At 56.1% G+C, this 23,759-nt stretch overlaps 1 protein-coding gene across 1 annotated transcript in view; it reads right to left on the bottom strand.

Annotated features, from left to right (window-relative positions):
* The window catches only part of AJAP1 (adherens junctions associated protein 1), a 115,088-nt gene that overhangs the window by 39,690 nt on the left and 51,639 nt on the right, over positions 1 to 23,759 (bottom strand). The window contains exon 2 of the mRNA XM_059894556.1: positions 21,104 to 21,924. Coding sequence (XP_059750539.1) covers positions 21,104 to 21,924 — 821 coding nt within the window. The remainder of the gene's footprint in view (positions 1 to 21,103; positions 21,925 to 23,759) is intronic.

The following is a 23,759-nucleotide window of genomic DNA, read 5'->3' as shown; positions in this document are numbered from 1 at the left end:
GGCCCGTCACCAGGCTTGCGCATAGTAGGTCCACAAGATCTGATTCTTGGTGAATAAAGTCTGTGCTCCCTGTTGGCTTTGACCTTCTTCTACTCCGGGGCAGACGTCCTGGCTCCAGGCCATCCTAAGTATGAGGCTGCAGTGATTCTAGGACCCTGGTGTTGGGTCTAACTGCACCTCTGATAGATGACAAGGAGAGAAACACCACCTTTAGGGTGAAGGAGTAACATCTGTCCTCAGTACTGGGTGAAACCAGGGCTAGGAGCTCCTGTGTCCTCAGGCGGGCTCCCTGCACATAGTAGGGGTCTAACCAGCTCTTGGGACGTGGGTTCTGGGTTCCCCCCAAACACACACGGCACCCCCGACCTCGAGTTCATGGCTTCCTCTTTTGGCCTCTGGGCAGAATTATATTTAGGTGGCTGGCATTTCTTTCCTTCTTCCCAAGCCCAGGAAAATGGGCTTCAGGGGGCCGGGACCCAGCAGCCTGGACCCGACTCCACGCGACGAGCTGAAAGCCACGTTGACAACAGTGTAAAGAGAGAACAAAGCGCCCGCCCCTGCCAGGTCCAGGTCGTCATCAATACTTGCAATTTATGGGCTTGGCCAGGGCGCTGGGCAGAGGCCAGGAGCAGGCAGGCCTCCCCCCTTACCCCAACCGGTGGCTCTGCCTTCCAGCCCCTCCCCGCCGGTGCCTGGGCTCCGACCAGAGACCCGGGGGCCCACGTGCTCCATCCACTTCCCGGCGGTAACTACAGGCTGCTAAGGGACAGGCGCCTCTCAAGGAGCAGCTCAGACCATCCCCACTTTGCAACGATGCAAAAAAGGGTAATAAGCCCATTTGCCCAACACCTGCACCGCTTGGGTCTACCTGGCCTACCCCTTCCTTCCCAGGATGCTGGATCAAGCGAAGCTCCTGCTCGACAAGGGCCTGCAAACGAGCCCTCACAGGACAAACCACCAGGCCTTGTTCCACACCCAGGACCTCTGGGACACCCGTGTCCCCGCAGAGACCTAGGCGGATCCCACCTGAGCTCTGCACCCCAAATTCAGAGGAGCTCCCCCGCCTGCACCCCCAGTGCACACGGCTGGGGGGCAGGGGGCTGAGCGGCGGGGGCATGCTCTTCATTAAGAAAATCCTCTGGGAGATCGATTTTTAAAAAATTGACTGGAGGAGAGAGGAATAAATGAGGAGATTGGGATTGACATGTACACACTACTATATATGTAATAGATAACCAACAAGGACCTACTGTAGAGCACAGGGAAGTCTACTCGATATTTTGTAATAACCTATAAGGAAAAAGAATCGGAAAAAGAATACATATACATGTATTTGCTGTACACTTGAAACTAACATGATACTGTAAATCAAGTATTCTTCAATAAAAACTATTTTAAAACAGGGCAAAAAAATCCTCTGTTCGCTTACTTATTTGATAGATACTATGGAGCACGGTGGGTGCAATTACTCTCGATGTGTTATATAAGGTGAAAAAAGAGAGCGCTTATCAGGGCTCTGCTCGGAAGGGGCTGGGGGCTAACTGGGGAGGGAGGGCCTCGTTCCAGTCTTCTTTTGCAGTAATTTCTGTAGCACAACAGGGAAGGCGACCTGAGCACACAGGGAAGGAAGAGACTACTTCTGGCCACACGGGATTAGAGAGAGATTTGTGGAAGGGGAGTGTTTGTGGCCAGTGGCTCTGGAACAGGGCAAGTACCGGAAGCAGAGGTAAGGCCCTGGGAAGGAGGAGGGTCCCTGGAGGCCACGTGAGGAGGTGACCACAGCCTTGAACGCGGTTAGGGAGCATGGACTTTTCTCGTATACAGTGAGGAGCCGTTGATGATCCCTGAGCAGGGGAGTGGCGATGTCAGATCTGGCTGCTGCGTGCAGACTATGAAATGTATGGAAGTTTATGAAATGTACGGAATAAACCCCCTTACAGTTCCTCCCGTGTGCCAGGCGTGTTCTGAGCACTTTCCAGGTATTCACTCCTGTCGTCCTCACAACACTATGAAGCAGGCATTTTTCGCATCCCAGTTTCACAGGTGAGAAAGGTGAGGCACAGAGCAGTCTGGCATTAGAACAAGGACGCGGCGGAGCTGGTTTTCAGGCTTGAGGAGACTTGGCCCTCTTCTCCTAAGCTCTGGTCCCCTGGATTGGCTGGGGGTGGCCAGGGCAGAAGACAGAGAATTAGGGTCTTTAGGAGACAGATCAGGCAGAGCCAGCCACTGACCCAGAGGCACTGGGCGGCCGGCCCCCCAGCACAACACGCCTGCCTTGGAGCACCTCCCGGGCCGTCTGCGGGCAGGGTGTGTGGCGGGTGGCAGACCCCTCTAAGGCAGAGCCCCACCCCTGGGTCCCCAGCCGGGACCCTGCGTGCCTTACCCCATCCCTTCTGGGAACCACCCATCCCCCTCTCCCAGAAGTGAGAGTCAGGACGGGAGACAGGCTGTCGTCTAGTCTGAAGTGATTTGAGCCCAGACTGCTCCTCTTGGCCTCTCCATCTAGCAGTAAGGACCCCTGGATCCCGCGGAAGCCTGGGGGAAGCCCCGCATCCACTGACCAGCTGAGCTCCCTCCACTCGCCCAGTGAAGATGGGCGGCAGCTCAGACAGCAGACGTGGACAAGCCGACTTGAGACGGGGACACGGAGGGAGGGGGGGAGGTGCGCTTGAGGGCCCTGGGGGCAGAGGACGCCCCTGGACCTTGGAACCTGCGCAGAAGGAGGTGAGAAAGTTGTCCGCCTCCCCACCCCACCCCCACCTCTGGCTCCTCCTCAGGGCTGCCTCTTTCCTTCCTTCCAAGAATGCCCACAGAGAGCTCGTGTGCTGTACGGGGCATCACCCCTGTGGGTCCCTCTGTCCAGTGGGACGTGAACTGAGATCACGTGACAGCAGGGCTGTCGTTCGTTCATTGCCCGAGGACATCGGGTTGGGTCCCCAGGCAGTTGGGGGAAGGGATGGCGTTTCCCAAAGCTGATGCAGGGGTGTTGCTATGTCGGGGTGTGGGGGCTTTCCTGCCCCTCTCATGCGTCTTTAGCCCCCTCCCTTTCCTCAGATGCTCTAACCGCCTTTGCTGGGACCTCCCGGGGCCTGCACCTCCTGGGGAAGCAGCAGAAGCTGCATTTGGGCTGCGAAGTGAGCAGCTGAGAAGGGGCTTCCCAAGAACGTCGGAACAGATCAAGAGGAGGGGGCAGGCCAGGGCCCCATGAGGGGGGATGGCAGGGAGGGAGGCTTAGCCAGGCTTGGCCAAGGGATGGCTGACTCCATACGTGTGCTCAAAGGTCCAGGGTGCTGGGAACAGCAGGCCTTTGGGGCCAAGCAGTCTGCGACTGTCACAGACTCCTTGATCTCTTTTAGTCTCTATTTCCTAATCTGTGCTATAGACTCCAAAGAGTTGTTGAGAAGATTGAAGGAGATAAAGCCCGGCGTAGTGCAGTGCATTACAATAACATCCCTGAAGCCTGGAATCCTGACTCCATCCCTTATAGGCTGTGTGACCTTGGGCAAGTCACTTAACCTCTCTGTGCTTCTGTTTTTGCCACTGCGGAATAAGGAGCAGAGGAGTGTCTGTCTCCCAGAACTGCTGTGCCTCTTTCAAGATTTAATTCAAGCCAAGAACTTAGAACCTGGCTCTTGGTGGGTATGAGATACATCTAATTATTAAGAGTGAAGGCAGGAGTTGCAAATTGACCCCCCTCCTTCATTTTCTGGGGCTCAACTCATTGTGTTGCTTTCTTCTAAGAAGGTGCAGCATCCCAGCTGGCACCTTTCTTCCTCCCCCCTAGAACAAGTGCCTGGGGTTCAGGAGATTTGCTGGTCTGTATGTGGATTTTCACTGTCATGGTTGAAAGGGCCTTTTGCAAATTGCTCCCGTTTTTCCCTGGGCTGAGCCCAGTTGACACTTGGACCTGATGGGTTATAAATGCAGCTAATTGGAGCACTGGCAAGGCCCGGCTCGTGCGGCACAGCCCTCGCGTGAACTGCTCCGTTCGGCTCTCCCCCCATCTCCTTTGATCCACACTTTGTAAGGGCATCTTGCCCTAGAATTATGAGCACAGAAATCAGAGCAAGAATCTTCCGCCTTCTATTTCTGGCTCTGACACAGACGATGGCGTGTGGGCAGATCACAACACCAGAATCTTCTCTGGCATCTGGGAAATAGCACAAGTCACAGTGGCCTTGTCCGGCCCTTGCCCTGCCACCAATGGGGGCTGGGGGAGGCTCATCCCGGACCACTCAGGGGCAGGTCAGGATACCCTGGAACTTCCCCACAGGTCGTGCCCAGTGGATTTCCTGTGCTTGGGACCAGGATTAGCTCTCCTCGCTCTGTTCTTCCAGAACAATGAGAACAGGCTTCTCGGAACAGGGAAGGCAGCTGCTCAGTTGTATTTGGTTCCCACTGGACTAGTCACGTGCTTCATGAGGACGGGGGCAGAGACTATTCCGACGACTATAAAGGTCCCAGCTCCTAGCACAGAGCCAGGCGCTCGATATATTCTGGTTGACTGAATGAATGATTTATTGAATGAAAGAACGAGCAAATGGGGTTCGCCTGGGCATTTTCTCCCTACTGGATGACCTGCTTCTACGCCCAAGATCTGGAGACGATAGTTCTCAGGGCAGCTGGGACCTTGGGCAAGTACAGACCCACATCTCCCCAATGGAGGCAGTCTGAAGGGAGCATTTCATGTCCGTGAAAAAATAAATCAAGTGAAAACCCTGAGCCAAGCCCCGTGGGGCCCTGCTGCCTCCCAAGGGCCTCCTGAGAACGCAGGGGAGATGATGACGGCACACTATAACTCACCCAGAGTTCCAGCATCCGTTACCCACGTGCCGAGGGAGGCCTGGCACGGAGGTCATCCCATTTTACAGATGTGCACACAGAGGCCCAGGGCCCCAGGCCCACCCCAGGTCCCGCAGGGGGCCAGTGAGCTATCTCAGTCCTGTGCTGCTTCTACAAAGCTGCTCTATACCAGCTGGCATCGGGCACCGTGGGGCACCCGGGGTGGGGGTGACGCTCTTGTCTATAGAAAGTTCTAGCACCCACGAGGCTGTCTGTGGGCAGAGCATAATTCGGAGTGGACTCCCCGAGGAGCCCCAGCCATGCATGGCACAATTTCCTGGGCTCCAGGACTCAGGTGAAAGCCGGTGGACCAGAGCCCCAGCAGGAGCAGAGCTGCCAGGCAAGGAAGCTTCCCTCCAGCATCTTGTGCTATTCCTCCACCCCACCCCCTCCTGGGAGGCTGGACCTTGCCCGGGTCGGCCACGTGACACCCTAGCAGGGTCCTAAGATGAGATGGCATTAGGGTCCCCTGGACCTGCACGGCCTCTTCGGTACACTCTGACCCCAAGGGTCCTACATCACCATGCAGCCCCCTTCCTCAGCCTCTCTGGGGAAGAGGGGGACACAGCTGTCCCCAAACCTGTGTGTTAAGGGCCCTCTGAGCAGAGGTTCTGGCTGAAAGGCTTGTCCTTGCACCCTGGGAGGCTGTGGAGATGCACCTCATTGGCCCCAAGAGGGAAGGCACGCTCACATCGCTCCCTCCCAGCGGGGCCTGTCTCCCTAGAGGGCACGTCCCACGGCCATCCCAAGGCTCTGGGGGTTCCCGCTCTGTTACTATCACAGCTGAGATTAGGAGGGGATGCCCTGGCCTCCAGGGAGGGGTCTTGGAGGATGGGCAGCGTGGAGAGGATGCTGCTGGTGAAGGACCTCCCAGACCCCGTCACGGTGAGTGCTGAGAACCCTGGCCCCCTAGGACGGATCGGACCCGAGAAAAAGGGGGGGGGGGCAGGGCACCATCCCAGAGCCTGGCTTCGGCTTTTCTCTAGAAGCTGCCAGCCTAAGAGGCTACTGTGTGAGCACCTCTGCCTTTGTCCCAGGGCGGCCGGGAGCCTGTAGAAGTTGGTCCTTCTGGAAATCCACGCAAACAGCACCCTGTGTCAGAGTGAGCTTGCCCCGTGGGCCTCCATATGCCACCAGCTAAGCTTTGGGGTCACGGTCCCTTAAACCACCTGCTTCTTCCTCTTTCTCAAGCTGACCTGACATGATGACTGGCTGACCAGGCCCATGGCCCCTCGGCCTGCCTGCCTTGCCCTGTACTTTTCTTTTCCTTTCCTTCAGCTTTATTGAGGTATCATTGACAAGTAAATTTAAATATATTTAAAGTGTACAACAAGATGCTTTGATATCCTGTACTTTTCTTAGCTCTCGGGGGGCACTTAAAATGCCAAGATGAGGCTGCAGCTCTTCCCTGGAGATGACATCTTGAAAGACTCTGAGCAAATGTCAGCTCTTCAGTTACTTCAAAAAACAACAATAAAATGTTCTCATAGTAAAAGCATCTGCAATCTCCTTTTAATTTCGGAAGCTGAATCTATGAGTGAGATTAAGAAGAGATACCCAAGGGAGAAGGACATACTTTCTCCTTGGAGGAAAAGGAGGAGTGCAGGCAAAGTTTGATCCAGCCAGGGAGGGGATGAGACCTGCTCAAGGACCAAGCGTCAGAGGGGGTCTGCAGTGTCTCTACTTCTCTGTGCAACTTTGGATGCCCAGCCCCTGACAGGTGCTCCAGAAATGCTTGTTGCTTCAGGAGGATGGGGCTGCCTCCATCTGGCAGGTGTGGGCTCAGCATTGCAGGACAGAAAGGGCTGGTGTTTTCCTCCTGGGGAGATGCGTCCTCCCCTCTGGCTCTGGCCTGAAAGGCGGGCCTCAGGTTCTGCGGTGCCATCTCCAGCTGCAGAACGGGGAGGCCCCGCATCGTTCCTGATGTCTGGACCAGTGGGAAACATGGCACATCTTCCAGGAATTGATATATCCAGCAGGGGAAACAGCGGCTGGTGTTTTTGCTTGTCTTTAAAATTTGTAAAAATGAGACGAGATCAAGAGGAAGGTAAGCGTTTTCCCATCATCCCGCTTCTTCTCTAGGTGAGCTGCAGATTAATCCCAGCTTCTGGAACAGCTGTGCCAAGCTCGCTGCCTAGAATTCTCTTTCAGTGTCTTGTAGAGTTGTTTTTCCCCCAAAGTCAAAGTCAACAACAAAAGCAACCTTTACAAGAACCTCTGCCCTAAACACGCTGCAGACACGTCTCTCTTCCTCCCCGTTCCTCCTCTGATAGGACGTTAAATAATCCACGTGTGGTCGAGGAAAACTTCCGGAAACTTCCGTCCTCAGGGATGAAGAGCCCCTTCCCTCCACAGCCATCTTACCAAACACCCCCTCCTCAAGGATTTGCTCTCATGGGGCTACACAGACAGGAGAAAGGAGCTGTATTTGGTTGACAATGGGGGGAAGAAAGAAGGGGGTACTTTTATGGGTTGAACTTTGTCCCCCCCCCCCAAAAGAGGCTGAAGTCCTAACCCTGAGTACCTGGGAATGTGACCTTATTTGGAAAAAGGGTCTTCGCAGATGTAATCAAGTTAAAGATCTCAAGATGAGATCATCCTGGATTATCTGAGTGGGCCCTAAATCCAATGACAAGCATTTTGAGTGGACTTGTGTCCCTCACAAAAGCTATGTTGGAGTCCTAACCCGCAGGACCTCAGAATGTTCCCTTATTTGGAAATAGGACTTTTCAGAGGTGATCAAGTTAAAGTAATGCACAGCCCTCATGCTCCAGGTGGACCACGCAAGTGCCCCGGTGAGCGTAGTGACACCCATGGGGACACAGACCCTGTCGAGGGTTCCTCCCACTCTGACTGGCTCCCCTGACACAAGAAAATGGAGATCTTGTCAGTGTGGAGGTCAGGAGCCAGGCCACTTATTCATTCACTGGAGGTGCTATTTACAAGTGGGAAGCTGAGATGGCTGAGTGTATTAATTAAGGATCCATCTCTAGGTGTTGATGCGTAATTTATTTCAATAATTTTTTTTCCCCAGGACACAACAGAACAATGGGCTCCAAGCTGGCCAGGTCAAGAAGGAGCAGGAGACTGGGGGCAGCACCCTTGGGTCCTGCAGGCCCCATGACCATCAGGGGCTGATGGGGAGATTGACGGGGGTCCTCAGGACAGAGGCGACAGGCCCAGCGAGGCTGGTTCTGATGACAGAGAGACCACAGGACAGTGGGCTGGGGGAGGAGAGGGTCCCGGGCCCAAGGTGGAGAGGAAAACTCCATGAGGGGATATGGCCCAAGATGGACGTTTCCAGGAAAGTTGCTTCTGTGGCAGAGCTGGTGCTAAAATCCGTGTTTCAGGGGAGTTGAGTGAGTTCACTGGGATGGGGCACTCAGTCTCACGGCCACGAGGAAGTGACGCCTGGAATGAGCTGCATGTGGGCCCTTCCCTAGTCGGGCCTCCAGGTGAGCACCTGGCCCGGGTGTAGGAGGTAACCAGGAGCCTCAGAGCAGTGAAACCTCTGCTCCCAGCTTGACACCTCTGGAGCTCAGAGCCCATGAGACCCCGAGCAGAGGACCCAGTGAAGGACCCACAGAACTGACAAGTAGGTGGTGTTCAGCCCCTGAGCTTGCAGACTTTGTTACACAGCACAGCTGACTATTACAGCCTGGAAACTGGGATGCCTGTAAGTGGGTCTGAACGAGTGAGTGCATAAACAAATGACCATCAGGGTGATGGGTCCAGGTGGACCGTCAGACATGAGGCCTATCCTTCCATGGCCAGGGGTACCCCTGCCTCAGCCCATTCAGAGAGAAACATCAAGCCCCTGGAAACTTCCATCTTGGGCCACATCTCCTCATGGAGTTTTCCTCTCCACCTTGTGCCCAGGACCCACTCCTCCGCCAGGAAGCTCCTGAGGGACCAGACCCCAGGAGGCCTCCTCTCCCCCCACCACCCTCCTGGCTGCCAGGTTCTTAACTCAGGAGCAGAGAGGTGCCTGTCCACCTCGGGGGGATGGACAGGGATTTTAAGTGTCCCGATGGTGATCAAGATTCCAAGGATAAACTGCAGATGGGAAGAACCGATATCTGGGGATCTGGCCAGAAGGACGGTGGGCACGAGCCTTCAGGATATCCCAGGAGTGTAAAGCCTCCCTGCCGCCCTCCACCTGCTCCAGGTGGGGCTCTGCCTTGCATGGCGCCCACCCCATGGAAGCTCACGGCAGTGGCAGGGTAGAGTAGAGTGTGTTCATTGCCTGGATGCTTCAATTTTCCTCATAATGGACTGGAGGCACCAGCCCGTCCTCAGCTGCTGGCCGAGAAACCAGAGGAGCCGAGATGCTGCTGGCCTTGCATCTGGTCGCCCTCGATGGCTCACTGTCTCCTGAGCCTCTGGAAACAGTGCCCAGCCTGATGTCCACTGACGTGTCAGCCCTCCACTGGCCAGAGGTGCACCCCAGTCTCGCCAAGCAAGCAGCTGACCACTGACCACTGTTTTGAATGCAGCACCAGCCCTGGGCCTGGGGTCCACACACCCTGAATGTCCACCCATGTCCGGGGACAGAATGTGATTTCCAATAAAGCCTGGGCCTCGGAGGGAAGACTGAGGGACTCGTTTCTAAGACTAGGTCCGAGTCTCAGCCAGGAGCAGGGCCAGTCCTGGTGTGGATTAGAGAAGACTGTTAAAGGGTGAGCTCCAGACGGCCATTCTGTGGCTGGCAGGGCCTCTAGCCTCGGGCAAGGCTCCCACGGAGGAGAAACTGACCCCTACACCTGGAAGGGGCTGACGTTTGCATCGGCTTCGAGGTGGAAGGCAGCAGAAAGAGCCTGGGATGCTCTGTGAACTTGGTGATGTTTTCCCAAGAACCGGTTTGACTGGGCAGGTGGAGGCTGCAAGGCCCTGTTAGAGGGGATGCAGGAGTTGGTACAGGGTGGCAGCTGGGATGTACTCTTCCACGTCTGCTGACCCGCAACCTAACCAGGTGAGGACAGCAAGGTTAGCTCGCCAGGTGGGGGGCCACAGGTGGGGGCCGGGTCATGCCCGTGTCAGTGTGGACAGAAGCGGGCTTGCACATTTGGGGGCAACTCTCCCGTGGCTGCTGGAACTTAGAGAAACGTCCAAACCTGCTCTTGACCAGGACCTCCGCATCCTCCCCACTTCCCTGCACGGCTCCGGTCCTCCGCCCCGCTTCTGCCCTTCCCACACTCAGCCTCACTCCTGCCAGGCGGCCTCCGCACATGCCCCTGGAAGGCTCGGGTCCACGTCTCCCACCCCCAGACACCTCCTTCCCACCAGCTCACATGCCCCACCTCCATCCGAGCTGATCTCCGCGTGCACCTGCCGACCGTCTGTCCACGCCTGAGCGGGCACAGCCTCCTCTTCACGCCCCTCGGGGACACTTCCCACCCGCGCTGGCGCAGGTTCTCAAGTTAAAAGGGGGGGGGCATCATTGGGAAAAGCAGGGCTTCCCAGACCTGCCTTCCCCTTATCACCTCCGCTCTCTCTACCGAAGACCGACTCATCCGCCCTCTCCACTGAGCACAGACGTCGGCCTCCGGCCACCAAGGCCAGCTCCTCATCCTTTAAGGACTTTGCCTCCACAGTATCTCTGTTCTCTCCCCACCGTGAGTTTTCATTCTCTGCCGGGCCATTCATGCTGGCAGGCAGTGTGCCTGAACGCTCCCTCGTCACAAACAGCAAAACAAGACAGCGAAGTCCTGTGTCACCTCTGTGGTCCTCTCCCCTCCCCTCTCCCCCTAATCCGCTCCACCGGGGCATCTTCTCACCAAGCCTCCAGTAGTCCACCCCTGACACAGGACAAGGGGGACGGTCCCTTGATTCTCACCTCCTGGCCTCCCAGGAGCTCTGACCCTGGACCACGTTCTCCTCCTCCTCTTTCTCCTTCTCTCTCTCCCTCCCCCCTCCCCTCCCCTCCCCCTCCCCTGCCCCTCCCCTCCCCCCTTCCTCTTCCCTCTCCCCCCCTCCAGGCTTCCATGTACCACCCTCCTGCTCCCCTCCCCCCCACCTCCTCCTCTTCCTCACACCTCCCGGACTCCCCAGGGCCCTGTGTCCATCCCCGTCTCATGCTATCCACACTCCCTCCAGGTGATCTCAACCCTCCACACCCAGACATCAGAGGGCTTTGAGTCTCCACCCCAGGCCAGACCTTCCCCAGCTGCAAACTCACAAGTCCAGAAATCCGCAGACGTCCCCACCTGGACAGCGCACATGGCAGCTTGACCTCAACACGGCTAAAGGGGCTGACATTCCTTTCCAATCTGTGCCCACCCACGCTGCCCCGTCTCAGTCAAAGGCACCACTTTCAGCTGAAGACACGAGCTGCTCAGACCCAACACTTGGAGGCCTTCCAGGTTGTTCTCTCTCCTCACTTCCCCGTCCGATTCTTCAGTAAGTCCACCCACTCCCAGCCTCCCCTCTCCGCTGGACTGCCTCCATCACCCGCGCTCCTGTCCTTCCCCTACGGTTGCCCTCCAGGAGCCTCTGCAGGACCACGGCGCTCTGTTCACCCCATTACACTCAGGATAAAACCCAGAGCCCTTACGGCCGCCCCCAAGCACCCTGTGACCTTGCCCCAGCCACCACTCTGACCTCCCCGACTCCAATTCGCGTGACCCGCCCACCAGAGCCCTTCTGTCACTCATCACATCACACGGTTTCCTTTGCCTCCACCTTCCATTTCCCCATCATTCCCTCCCTCTCATCATTCGGGTCCTCGGGTGGGGAGGCCTGCCTCCCCGCCCTCACTCACCCACCCACCCCGTGTGCACCCTCCTCGCACGCGTTCATACGTGGGGTTTCCTTATTTGTGTTTGTACGTGTGTCTGTCTGTCTGCTGTCCCCAGAGGGGACAAAGACCGTGTGTGTGTGTTGTCTTCTGATGTCACTGCAGAGCCTGGAACATAGTAGGTGCTCAGTAAACACTTGAACTGAATGAACAAATGAGTGAATGATGATCTACAGGGATGAGGCCAATGGGAGCTCAAGCATTTTGATCTCTGACTTGTCTGTGAAGCTCAGTTTATACAAAGGAAACTTTCTCCAAGCCCCAGTGGCTCCCAGGGCCTCTGGGCAGCTCTGGCCTTGTGGGGGAGGAGCAGTGAGGGTTGGGCTAATGCTCTCCCCACACAGGCCTGCCTACCTCTCCAGCAATGCCAGGACTGGGGGCAGATGAAAAAATCTGCAATTTTCCCTACCTCTGCAGGAGAAAATCCCCAGGCACTGCCAACCCCAGCCAGAGCTAATGAAAGCTCCTCCCATTGTAGTGGGTTCAATGGCAGCCCCTTCCCCAAAGATAGCCATGTCCTAATCCCTGGAACCTGTCAATATGTCCTTATTTAGAAAAAGGACCTTTGCAGATGTAATTACATTAAGGGTCTCAATATGAGACCATCCTGGATTATCAGGGTGGACCCTAAATCCAACGACGGGTGTCCTTATAAGGAGAGACACAGACACAGAAGGAATAAGCCATCTGAGGACAAGGCCGAGATTAGAGGGATACGGCAACAAGCCAAGGACACCGGAGCGCCCAGCAGCTGGAAGAGGCAGGAAGGGTGCTCTCCTAGAGCCTGTGGAGGGAGCCCAGCCCTGCCCACACCTTCATGTTGGTCCTCTGGCCTCTGGAACTGGGAGAGAATGAACTTCTGTGGTTTTAAGCCCCCCCAGTTTGGGGCGATTTGTTGCTGCAGCCTCAGGACACTCACGCACAGAAGAAAGCTTCTGTGTGCGGCACGCAGGTGAGGGCGAGGCCCAGGAACGCCTAGGACTGCAGCCGGGATTCTCGGGGGGCAGGCGCATCTTGGAATGTGGGGACACATTGGGTTGTCACGATGACTGGCATCAGCTGAGTAAGGCTGCGATGTTACCCGCCCTGCAGTGCGGGGGACAGACGTGCTCCCCCAGAGACGGCCCGTGTGACTGCGAACGTCCTGCCACACATTCAGGCACATTCTGAATGCTCTGAGCCCGGAGACCTTCCTTCGCCTCCACGTACAGACCCAGAGTATTCTTTGCATGATTTTAAGGAGCACCGATGTTTCCCAGAATGCAACCACCACGCACATCAAAAGGAAGCTGTATTATTTCTGTCCCCAAGGTTGCAGAGAGCTGCTCACCATTTCAGAAAGTCACCTGCCCTCAAGGCCCAGAAGACACACCTGTCTCAGCTCATGTTGGCATCATGTTCATGGTGATGTACCGGGGCGGGGGTGGAGGGTGCCTTTGACCACCTCCTTACGCTTCCCAGTGAAGATGTGCGCAGACCAGCCTTTATCATAAGTAACCTTCCTCTGTGTTGCCTCTAAATCACACTCAGGGCACCACACGAGTGTTTAGAACCACTGCTTTCGGCAGGCTATATTTTCTAGGAAAAGGTGAGGTGGAAGTGAGTTAAGGGAGCATTTGCAAATGTGTATTTGGAACTCAGGCTGTGCGTCTGGATGGTCAGGGGGCCTGCCCTAGAGCCCCGGCACTTCCTTCTCCTGCCCTCGGGCACCCTCCTCCCAGCCCAGCTTTCTCCAGCTGCCTCTATCCTCCGGGGTGGCTCCTCCTGCCCCGTATCCACAGAGGATGCCAGTGCCCTCCTTCATGCGGATGGGGGATAGAGAAGAGGACCCAGGTGTGCGTCTCTCAGGGGCTCTGCCCTCGGCCCAAGGACACACCCCTGGAGTCCTGGCCAGGGCCCTAGCTGCTGGCCTTTTTGGGCAGCGTGTGAAAGCACACCGTGTGGGCATCTGACCCTTCCACCCCCCTGGCCTAGGCTCTGCTGGTAGAGATCCCCCGCTCCTGGAGCTTCTTGAAGGCCCAAGAGGACAGGGAAGGTTCTTTCATCACTGGACCTCACACATGGCCCAGAAAGTGCAAGCAAATAAGACAATCGGCTTCCTCTCAGACTTAGGACCCCTGTCCCCACCTCACTCAGGATGTCCTGAAGCTTCCGGCAACAGGGGTGTGTGGTAGGGAGGGTCCCCCCGGAGTCACGGAAAGGGCCCTGGCCTGGGGGTGAGGAGAGCTGGGTCCGGGTCCACCCGCCCCCCGACTCTCGATGGCTGAGCCTCCCTCAGCATCAGCACCACCCCCTGCCCCCCAGGCCAGTTTTGAGAATGTGGAGAGTGAAGCCGAGCATGGAGCATGGCAAGTCCTTCCTGGGCTACTTATTAGGGGAGGGTTGTGTTCCAGGGGGGTCTGGAGAGAAGCAGGCTGTCCTCGTGCAAAGGATGCTCCAGCTCATGACCTCCCCTTGGTGTGACGCCCCCCAAACCACACACGGGGCTGCCGATGTGGCTCGTTAGGGGCTTCTGCTGGGTTTCCGGGGTAGGTCTGATTGCTGAAAGCCTTCCAGGGCAGAGGAAGGTCGCAGAAGAGTTAGAAAAATTCTGGCTGGGTACCTGCACATCCTCATCCTAATACCTTCGGGGAGCATTTGAAGGACACAAAATAAGTAGCACTTTCCCAGCACTGGTGCCATTCCATCCCCCAAGGTAGCCACCAAAGGAGGAGGACCCCGTCATCAGCTCTGCCCTGGCACTGCTGCAAGCTCTGCGCTCCACCGGGGTCAACACGGTCAAGTCTCAGGACGGCCTCGCGAGGTGGAAAGCATTTCCCAGTTCTGCAGGCAGGGAAGCCGGGGATCCCCGAGGTCACGCGCACAGTCGAGGACACGCCACTGGCCCACAGGCGGGCCTCCAGGGCCTGGGGCAGGTCCGGTCAAGGCAGGGGCTCTCCCCACCGGCTCCAGCTTTGTCCCCCACACAGCTCCCCAGACAGACTCGGCATCCCTGCTGCCAAAGGAAACTTCTGGAAAGGGAAGCTGCATCCTCTACTATCACTGATTATCATCTCCTAACCACAGACTTCAGGGCAGAGAGTCGTTGAGCCACATCGAAAGCAAAGACCGGAGGTCTGGCCTTCCTGTCTGACCACGTGGCCCGTCCATCACCCGGCAGTCGGGGCTGAGTCTCCGGAACTGGGCACGGAGCTCTGGGGAGCCCTGACCTTCACTGGGAACCTACCTGCTGCACAGGTGACGGCACTGTTTCTTCCCCAGGTGTAATCACCTGGGCCCTTTCACGTTAGTCACTGTAACCCAGGACCACTCCTGGGCAGGGGCGGGGGACAGAACGGGTGACGTCTCACCCCAAACAGAGGCTCTGAAACCCCATCTCCAGCAACCACCCTGCTGACCCCAGAGCCTGCCTGCGCCCGGGAACTGCTGGGCCCACTGCCTGGCCCCCCGGCTGGCTGGCAGGCTGTTGATGCTGTAAGCGGGGAATGCCAAAGCTCTCCAGGGCTCTCCTTTCACTGATGACAGAACAGGAGGGAAACGGCACCAAGGCCGTTCTTCTGGGGCTCAGCAGAAGTACACATGTCTCTCACATTGCTGTATCAGTTCAGAGCTGGACCAGGGACCCCAAGGGTTTTCTCTTCCAGATCCTGTTCTAGAGGTGAGAAGACAGTCCCGGGGTCACCCCCACCCCGGGCTCCCTCTACCAGGCAGGCCTCTGGGCTTCCAGCAGCGCTGGCCTCCCTGGCCTCTGCCACTGTTCACCCTCCCCGTCCGTCAGGACTCTCCTCATTCGCCCCTCCTCCCCCATCTGTGTTTCCAGAATAACACCTGAGCTATTATTGCCTATGTGGTGTTTGTGACATTTCCTCTCGCGTCCTTAACTGTCATCTGTCTCTTGTGCCCTTCCCTGTCTGGCTTTCCCAAAGAGATTTTTAAGCTCCTTGTAAAGAGGGCACAGGGATGGGTTTTCCACCCCCTGGCCCCTCCCTGCCCCAAGGTGCAGCATTTAACGTCAACTGAGGAGTGGATGGTTCGCTGTGCAATTGATCAGAAGCCAGAAACTCTGAGACCAGTTCTCTTAACATAGTCAAATAAAAATTCTAAAAATGATGTTCTGTCTAATATTTAATTTCAACACTTAAAAATCATTCCCCTGTGAGTGGATGAAACCATATACCACTGTATCTCAAAAGCATCTGTGAGCGCGGTTCCCGTGGAGGGGAGATGCATCCTACAGGGGTGTGTCTCCTGCAGTCCCCCAGGCCCTGGATCACCGGAAGCCCCACCGGCACCCTTAGAGGACACTGGTTTCCAGGTAGAGGAGGCATCAATTCAGGTCTCTTCCTGCATCTTCTGAGGGCCTGGGGAGGACAACAGCCCAGGGTGGGTGGAGGGCCACAGCTCACAGGTAGAAAGCGCAGGGGGACGGCCACCACGGTTTGGGATAAGAATTAAAGACACTTCTCGATCCCAAAGTGCTCTCAGAAGGGGAATGAGGCCCTGAGGGAAACAGAGAGCTTAAGAAGTACTCAATGCAGTAAGTCGGAGCAGGAAGCATGTGAAGGGAATAAAAGGAAGCCGGTGATAGAGTCATCTCCAGGAGAACCTGAGGCCGGCTTTAATGAGTCAGCTCATTTATCCACTTGGTGTGAACACAGCTTTGCTCAGCAAAGGCAGGGGAGCGCTCAGGGAGGCTGGACAGGTCCCGGTGCCGTCAGCAGACACACACGATCCCGACTGTGGCCAGGATGGGTCACCCTCCAGAACCAGAGCTGGCAGGACAAGCCACACCGCATCCATACGGGAAGTCCCAGTGAAGACCCCAAAGACCAGCCTCGCTGTCTACAGAGTTTAGGCTGTTTAGGAAAGCTCCACAAGCTCACTTGTTCGTTGATGCTCTTATCCCAATTAAGCCACTCAAAACTTTTGAAGTTCGTGAGTCATTTGCCTCAAATATCTTTAAATTAAGGACGGATTCATTTCCCTGGTAGCAAACACCCAGCAAGGTAATTAAAAGGGGCTCAGCATTTAAACCGCCGTCGCAGCTTTAAACAGAAGGGAAGGAGCATGTCTCTCTCCATTACATCTGCTTCTCTCTCCCTTCCCCTCCGATCCCGGCATTTAGAAACTACTCCATCATCATGGGACTTGATCCCAAGGTCTCCCCGCTCCCAGTTCAGGTCATCTGACCATCAGGGTGAGAGAAGACGACACCAGCCCCTCCCACCAAGAGGACAGTGAAGGCCCCCTGGTGACAAGGACAAAGCAACCTGGAAATCATCCTTGGAAACACGTGAGTGGATTCCAGTGTAAAAATTACCAGACAGAACTGGGAAGACATCTGAGCCATCACATCCTTGAGCTGCTGGGTGTCACGAATCTGTGATTGATCCAGATGGGGACAAATCTCGAATGACAAGGGGGACCCTGGCCCTCCTGGGCAGTGCACCTTCCCGGAGTTGTGAACACAGGCAGGTGGGGAAAGCGTCAGACGTGTCTGTGCAGGCAGGAGCCGGGGGCCAGCAGGCAGGGTCGAGGAACGTCAGGTCTGGGAAATCTTTACTGAGCACGAACTGCAGGCCAAGTGCCCAGGAGATCCCGCAGTGGGCAAACGCGGGGACTGAGACCAGCTGGCTTAAACTGCCCACAGCTCCCTTTACGAGGCTGAAGATTAAAGCCCAGGAAATGACTTTCCGTTTCTCCGTTTTTCTCCTGGGAGACACTGTAATTCCAGACTCAGAACACAACCAGCAAGAGAGCTGTCACTGGAGAACAAAGCTTCACCGTGGGGAGCCCTCTTTTCCCGACCTCAGGTGAAGTGCTGACCGTCTGACGCTCAGCCTCTGCCAGCACCGTGTGAGGCTGCAGCTCAATGCCTTGGTGAAGGCCTGAGCCAGGTGATTTTCCATCCCAAGCAGTTCCTGGCTAAGCATCATCTACACCTCTGCTCGGAGCACCAAGGTCAGGGATGAGAGTGTGGGACCTCATCAAATGGCCTCACCATGGAGCAGTAAGCCGGTGACAGCAAATCATCACAAGGACAATAATCATCACTGTCATCACATCACCAGCATCACCAGTACCACCAGCACCATCATCTCCATCATCATGATTACCATCGTCTACATCATCTCCATCATAACCATCATCATCACCATTTTCATCATCACCGCCAGCACCATCATCTCCAACATCACCACCATCATCACCACCACCATTATTTCCATCATCATCATCATCATCATTATCATCATCTCTATCTTCATCACCACCACCATCATCATTATCGTATTAACAGCAGCAAACACGTCCTGAGGAACTTTTATGTGCCAGGCACTGAGCACCTGGCATGTACTATCTCACTGAATCTGTACAACATTATGAGATTTTTAATTCTGTAATTCCCACTGGGGCACAGAGATAAGAAGCAAGCTGCCCAAGTTCACACAGCTAATACAAATGAAGCCAGGAATTGGCAGGCAGGCTGTGACACTCTCAACTACCACGCTAAAACTAGGAGAGATTTTCCAACCACTTTACATGGAGCGTGATTCCTGCTCCATGTCGAGTGGGCCCTTAGACAATTCCAGCAGCTTTTCCATATAATGTTAGCTCCTGACAGATTTCAGAGTGCCCCAAATCACCAGCCACCTGCCCTTTCTACACCCACCAATGCCTGTGCTATGGACAGACAGGAAAGTTTAGACATTCCCCTTCTAAACATTTCTCTACAGAAGCAAAAATAAAACAACTTCCCAAATGTGATTCCAAAGACACTTCTTTGGACAACAGAATTGACTTTTCAAATTCCTCATATCACTTCCTAAAGCCTTAATTCCAGACTTTGGGGCACCCCCCAGCTGTGAGTGGGCAAATCTGGGCCTGTTTGTCCTTGACACCTGTAACCCTCTCTTCAGAGTCACTCTTGCTGGGTATAAAAATATCTGGCACGGATAGAGGATTCTTAGTTGCCAGGCATCGTGTTTTGTACTTGGGGTTGATTTATTGAGACTTCACAGCAACCATTTAGGAGAGATATTTCTAAACTTTTATAAATGAAGAAAATGTAGTCAACAGAGAAGAGAACTTTCCCAGGGTCAGCCAGCTACGTGCAGCAGAGCCCAGATTCACACGCAGATCTGCAGCCTGGAAGCACGTACCGCTCACCGTGGCACGCAAGGCCCCCCAGACCACAGCTCTGGGATCCCCAAGACCACCCTTGCTGCCTTAAATCCTGTCGGAGAAGTGTGAGTAGCAGTCATACTCCAACGAGTTGGGGGGCCTAGGTCTACATCTGCTGACTAGGGGGATTTGCAGGACCCCTGCCTGGGCTCTCAGTGCCCTGGGGCCTGGATCACTTATGTAGGACCAGCTGAGCTTTGATGAGCCCGGTTAGGGGCATCGGCATGTCCTCTCTTTCCTTGCCTTGAACTCGAAGCTGAGGACCACTGGCTGCCCCTACTCAGCATCCAGCATCACTTCCCAGAATGAACATTTCTCTGCATTAGAAACAAACACACATACTTTCCCCCTTTTAAATTTGTTGTGCTAAACAAATTAATCTAGCAGCAGATTATATTATGAAGAACCGTAAATCTTTTCCAAGATAAGCATCTGTCAAGCTGGATTAGCAATATCCAATGTACTACGAATTAATTTGCTAAGCCTTATAACGCTGTCCCGGGCATTTAACTTTAGTAATAACAAATGTAATTTGGAAGAAATGCTAACTCGTTTTCTCATTCATGTCTATATAGTAAGTGACGTAGGCAGAGGAGATGACAATAAATGAATGCACCACTAAATTCTATTATGATGATGGCTTGCGAGTTTATCGAGGTAAAAACGAATGCTTTATAAACTGCTCTTGGGCGCTGGGCACGGAGAAGATGAATGGCAGGGACTGTGTGTCTCCAGATCCCAGAAGGGGGCTATGTGGAAGACAGCTGAGGCACAGCCCTGCAGACCCTCTCTCGTGACACCCCCAAGTTCACAGCCTCCGTCCCTCCATTCCGGCCCCCGGCCCCTGGCGTTGAGATGGAGCTTGGCTTTGCTTCCACAGATATGTTGCTCTCTAGGGAAGAATCACGCAGAATAAAAACTGCAGTTCTCTTATCCAGGTGAAGGAAGGAAGTAGGTCATGGAACAAAGGCCACCTACTCCATGGAAACCTGTCCAACTACTGACCATACCCTGCCTGCCGGCCGGGATACAGAATCTGGTGCACACACAGAATGCAAGGGACAGCATGGCAACCTGGCTGTGGAGGGACCCTGGGGAGCAGTTCTCTCTGTCCTCTGGGTTCTGCAGAGGATCCGTGTCAGGTCCAAACCCTGAGGAAGTGGAGAAGCAAGCCGGGGGTGGAGGAGGCTGCACGGTGCCCCCACCCCTTTGGGCTCACGCCCTGGAATTTGCATCCTGTTTTGCAAGTCAGCAGATACTGCTGCTAGTCTAGGATGTGCAGGCACGGACACAATCTGTAAACCTGGGAGTCATGGTGGGGCATAGGGCCGTGGCTTGTTCACAGAAGCCAAGGATGCTGGCAGTGGGTGGGAACACAGGGGTCCAGGATTCTGGCTGTCCCCTGGCCGGCCTGAAGCTGGGTACATGCAGCAGGCTTATCAGTGAAGGGACAAGCTTTGGCCTGGGAGATTTTCAAGGACTACTCCTTTCGAAGCAATTGGAGGAGTTACAGGAGGAGAGAGAACAACAAAACGACGTTGCAGCGAGATATTCCAAAGCCAAGAAACGCTAGTTGTCTACACGCACCTAAAATGACACGGGCAGAAGAACCAAAGCCACTTGTCTGATCTCCATCCTCCAAACACCTCCTAACCCACCTTCAGGGACAAGACACCCCCCCAACCTGAGTCAGGGCGCAAAGCCTCAGCTAACACCACAGGAAGTTCCTCCTGATACAGGGCCTCAGGCTCTCCTGCTGTTTAAGGTAACTGCTAATTCTAGGCCAGTCTGGCAGTTGCCCCTCCTTAGGGCCATACCCTTGAGGGTTTTTGAAGACGCCACATACCCTGTCTCCATCAGCAGATGTGCCCACATCTAACTCCCAGGCTGGTCCAGGAGCTGAAGTTCTGCCATTGAGGAAGATGTTTCCCTGTGTCTGGTGGGGCTCAGACACCCCTACACACGCAGGGTGGGTACAGTGCCCACTTCAGGTCCACCTCTAAGGAGAGACCCTCTCCCTGCTCCGTTCCAGCAGCTAGAAGAGCCTGGCCCTTCCTTGCAGAGCACAACCCAGATTTGCCAGGACATATACATGTGCAAGTTCACAGACACACAGCGCCCCATCTTCCCCTGAGGGGCTATGGCTTTAGGTTCCCTGCTGGGAAACGAAGAGTCTCACAAAACAGCATTCCCCGGGCACAGCTCAGCATCCCTCCTAAGCCACACCCCCCCCCCCAAATATTCCCCCCAACCCAGTCCCAACCAGAAAAGAGGTGGGCGTACCTGAGGTCTCCCCCAGAACCCGCGGGGGCTTGCTGACTTTGCCACTGTCTCTGCTGGGACTGGTGGAAGGCTCCGTTGTGCTTACCCCAACTGGTTTCCCACTCCTGGGGTCCAGGGGCTCGGTGACCCCCTGAGTCTGCAGTGTCACGGAGGTGGCCGTGGTGGCTGTGGCGGTGGCGGTGGCGGTGGCCACAGCTGTCTTCCGCGTTTGGAAGATGGAGACCTTGGTGGGGCCATAAACGCCTGGAAATGTATTGGATTCCGGGGCCTCCTCCTCCCCCGTGGGCCCCCAGGCAATGAACTCTGTCTCCGTGGTGGGCCTGCTGCCTCGGAAGTCAAAGCTGTTGAAAGCGGGCCCCTGCAGGTGTCTCTTCCCCCGCCGCAGGAGGTCCTGCTGGTCCGTGGGAGCTCCACTGCCCCCCGCAGAGGAGGAGGAGGAGGAGGAGGAGGAGCCCAGGGAAGGGCTGGATTTGGCAGCAGCTGGGGGCTTGGCCAGCCCCGCTTTGGGCCCCAGAGCGGCCACCTGGTCCCTGGGTCTGTGCGCCCGTCGGGCCCGGGGGCTCAGCATCTGCCCGTGACTGTGACCACGCTCCAAGCGGGGCGGCCGGGGGCTCCACACGGGCGCTGGGACCCGGGCGGGCTGTCCGCTCTTAAAACTCCACACGCGGGGCGGCCGGGGGGACAGCCGGGGCAGCAGCCGGAACTCGGGGCCCGGGCCCAGGGACTCACACGCGGGCAGATCCAGGGCGAGCTGAAACATGGCTATAAGGATCCAAGCATGGCTTCCTAGAGAGCAGCCGGGCCAGCGGATGAACATGGAACTGCGTGGGAAAGAGAGAAAAGCATCAGTGGGGGGGCCTCTGCCTGGGGGGCTCTCTCCACCCCCCACCAGGACGAGGAAATGCTCTTCTTGTAATAAGCGCTAATCCCAGCTTCCAAAGGGGAATGAAACCCTTCATCAGTTCACTTCAAAGGCCGACTCAAGCGCGGTCTGTCAGCATCTTAGAAGCACAGGCCAAACCACATGCGCTCAGGACCCGGCTTCGCCTCCAAGGGGCTTGCCTGCACATGGCCGGCTGAGGACAAAGCATCCACTTACAGGAGGGAAACCGAGTCTCCAAAGCCCCCATCTGTCAGCTGAAGAGATGACCTCACGGGCCTTCCATCCCCGCTTTGCTGTGACCCTTAATAAAACAGAGGCACCAAGAGGGGAGAGAACGGCAGGGCTGGAACGTGGTCCACACCCTGGGTCCAAGGCCGGGCACTTCCCTCTAGGTCACAGACGTTCGCGGTCCGCGGTGGGTGACGCTAAGCCTGCAGTCGGCAGGGCCGAGGTTTGGAGGGACGGGGGTTTCAGCCTGTGGGGCTTCACGTGGAGCAGAGTCCCAGCATCTACTGCTCCGGGCCAGGCCCCGCGCTCTGCCAGCCCCACCCTCTGCCACCTCGTATCTCAGTTGAATGTGCCGATTTGAAAGCAGGCTCATGGCCTCAGATGCCGTTACACACGCACGGGGAAAGCTGCTGGTTTGTGGCCTCCTCTGGATCTCGCTCAGGAAAAGACACGCTGCGGGGAAGCTGAAAGTCCATCAAGGCGCCCACTCTGCCCAAGTGCTTGTTCTGCTGACATTTTTCTCCCGTGCAGGTGCCCTTGGGGACCCTGTCCTCTACCTCCTCAGCGCGGGGAGGCTGGGGAGGGCGCACCCGCACGGCCTGGCGAGGGCAGCGAGGCTGAGCGCGCCCTGGGCCCGGCGAGGATAGAGCCAGCGGGGGATGCGGTGCACATGGAGGGTGGGGGGACCCGGGCCCCGCACCCTGCCGCCGGCTTAGGGAACTGAGGACCTGGGACAGGCGCCCTTCGAAGTCAGAGCTCATCACCAAGGCCACGTCTGGAAATTGACACGAAGCCAGAACTTAGGGACGGTCGCAGGTGGGGGTGGGAGAGCATGTGCTTTGCACTGAGTCGCCAGCCCAGAAACACTGTGGAACCAGGCCTGGGGAAGCGGAGTTTGGCAGGTTTTCTTCCAAGGGTGTCACGTGACTTTCAAAGGGACTGAGTCAGTCCATGTCTGTGTGAGTGTGTCCACGTGCCTGGGGCTGACTTTTCCCTCACCGACACTTAGGAACGTGCTGTCCCCCCGGCATGTTGAAAGGAAGAAACTTGTATTAATGAGCACTAATTGCCGAAAAGGACAAATCCTCAAATAATAAGGCCCCAGGTTTTCAATCAGAACGCACGTGCCTGACTGCGGAAATTAGGAACTGCTCATCACGCTAATGCCTCCGCACCAAGAGGCTGCCGGTGTGCGATTCCTCTGCACAGCCAGCCCCGCGTGGTGCAGGGACCAGGCCAGCCTCGCTGCACACGGAGATTTAGGTCGGCGCAAGGTGCCCCCAGGCGCACACCAAGGGCGGCTCCTCTGTGGCCACAGGTGGCTTAGTGAGGGGGATGCCTTAGAAGCTCAAGTTCTCCCACCTCTCTGTGCATTTGGACACAAGTCCAGCCCTCAGGGAAATGAGATGTTGCTTCCCACAGGTGTGGTGCCTCGGCCTGGGGGTCACCACTGGCCACCATCAGGTACCACAAGGCACTGCTGGGCACCCCCAGGCCTCACCATGTCCTCCCAGCCTTCACCAGGTCCCACCACCTCACCAGGCC

This window comes from Balaenoptera ricei, chromosome 1, assembly GCF_028023285.1.
Source record: "Balaenoptera ricei isolate mBalRic1 chromosome 1, mBalRic1.hap2, whole genome shotgun sequence".
Lineage (NCBI taxonomy): Eukaryota > Metazoa > Chordata > Mammalia > Artiodactyla > Balaenopteridae > Balaenoptera > Balaenoptera ricei.
Note: the sequence above shows the minus strand (reverse complement) of the source record. Positions and strands in the feature narration are given on the sequence as shown.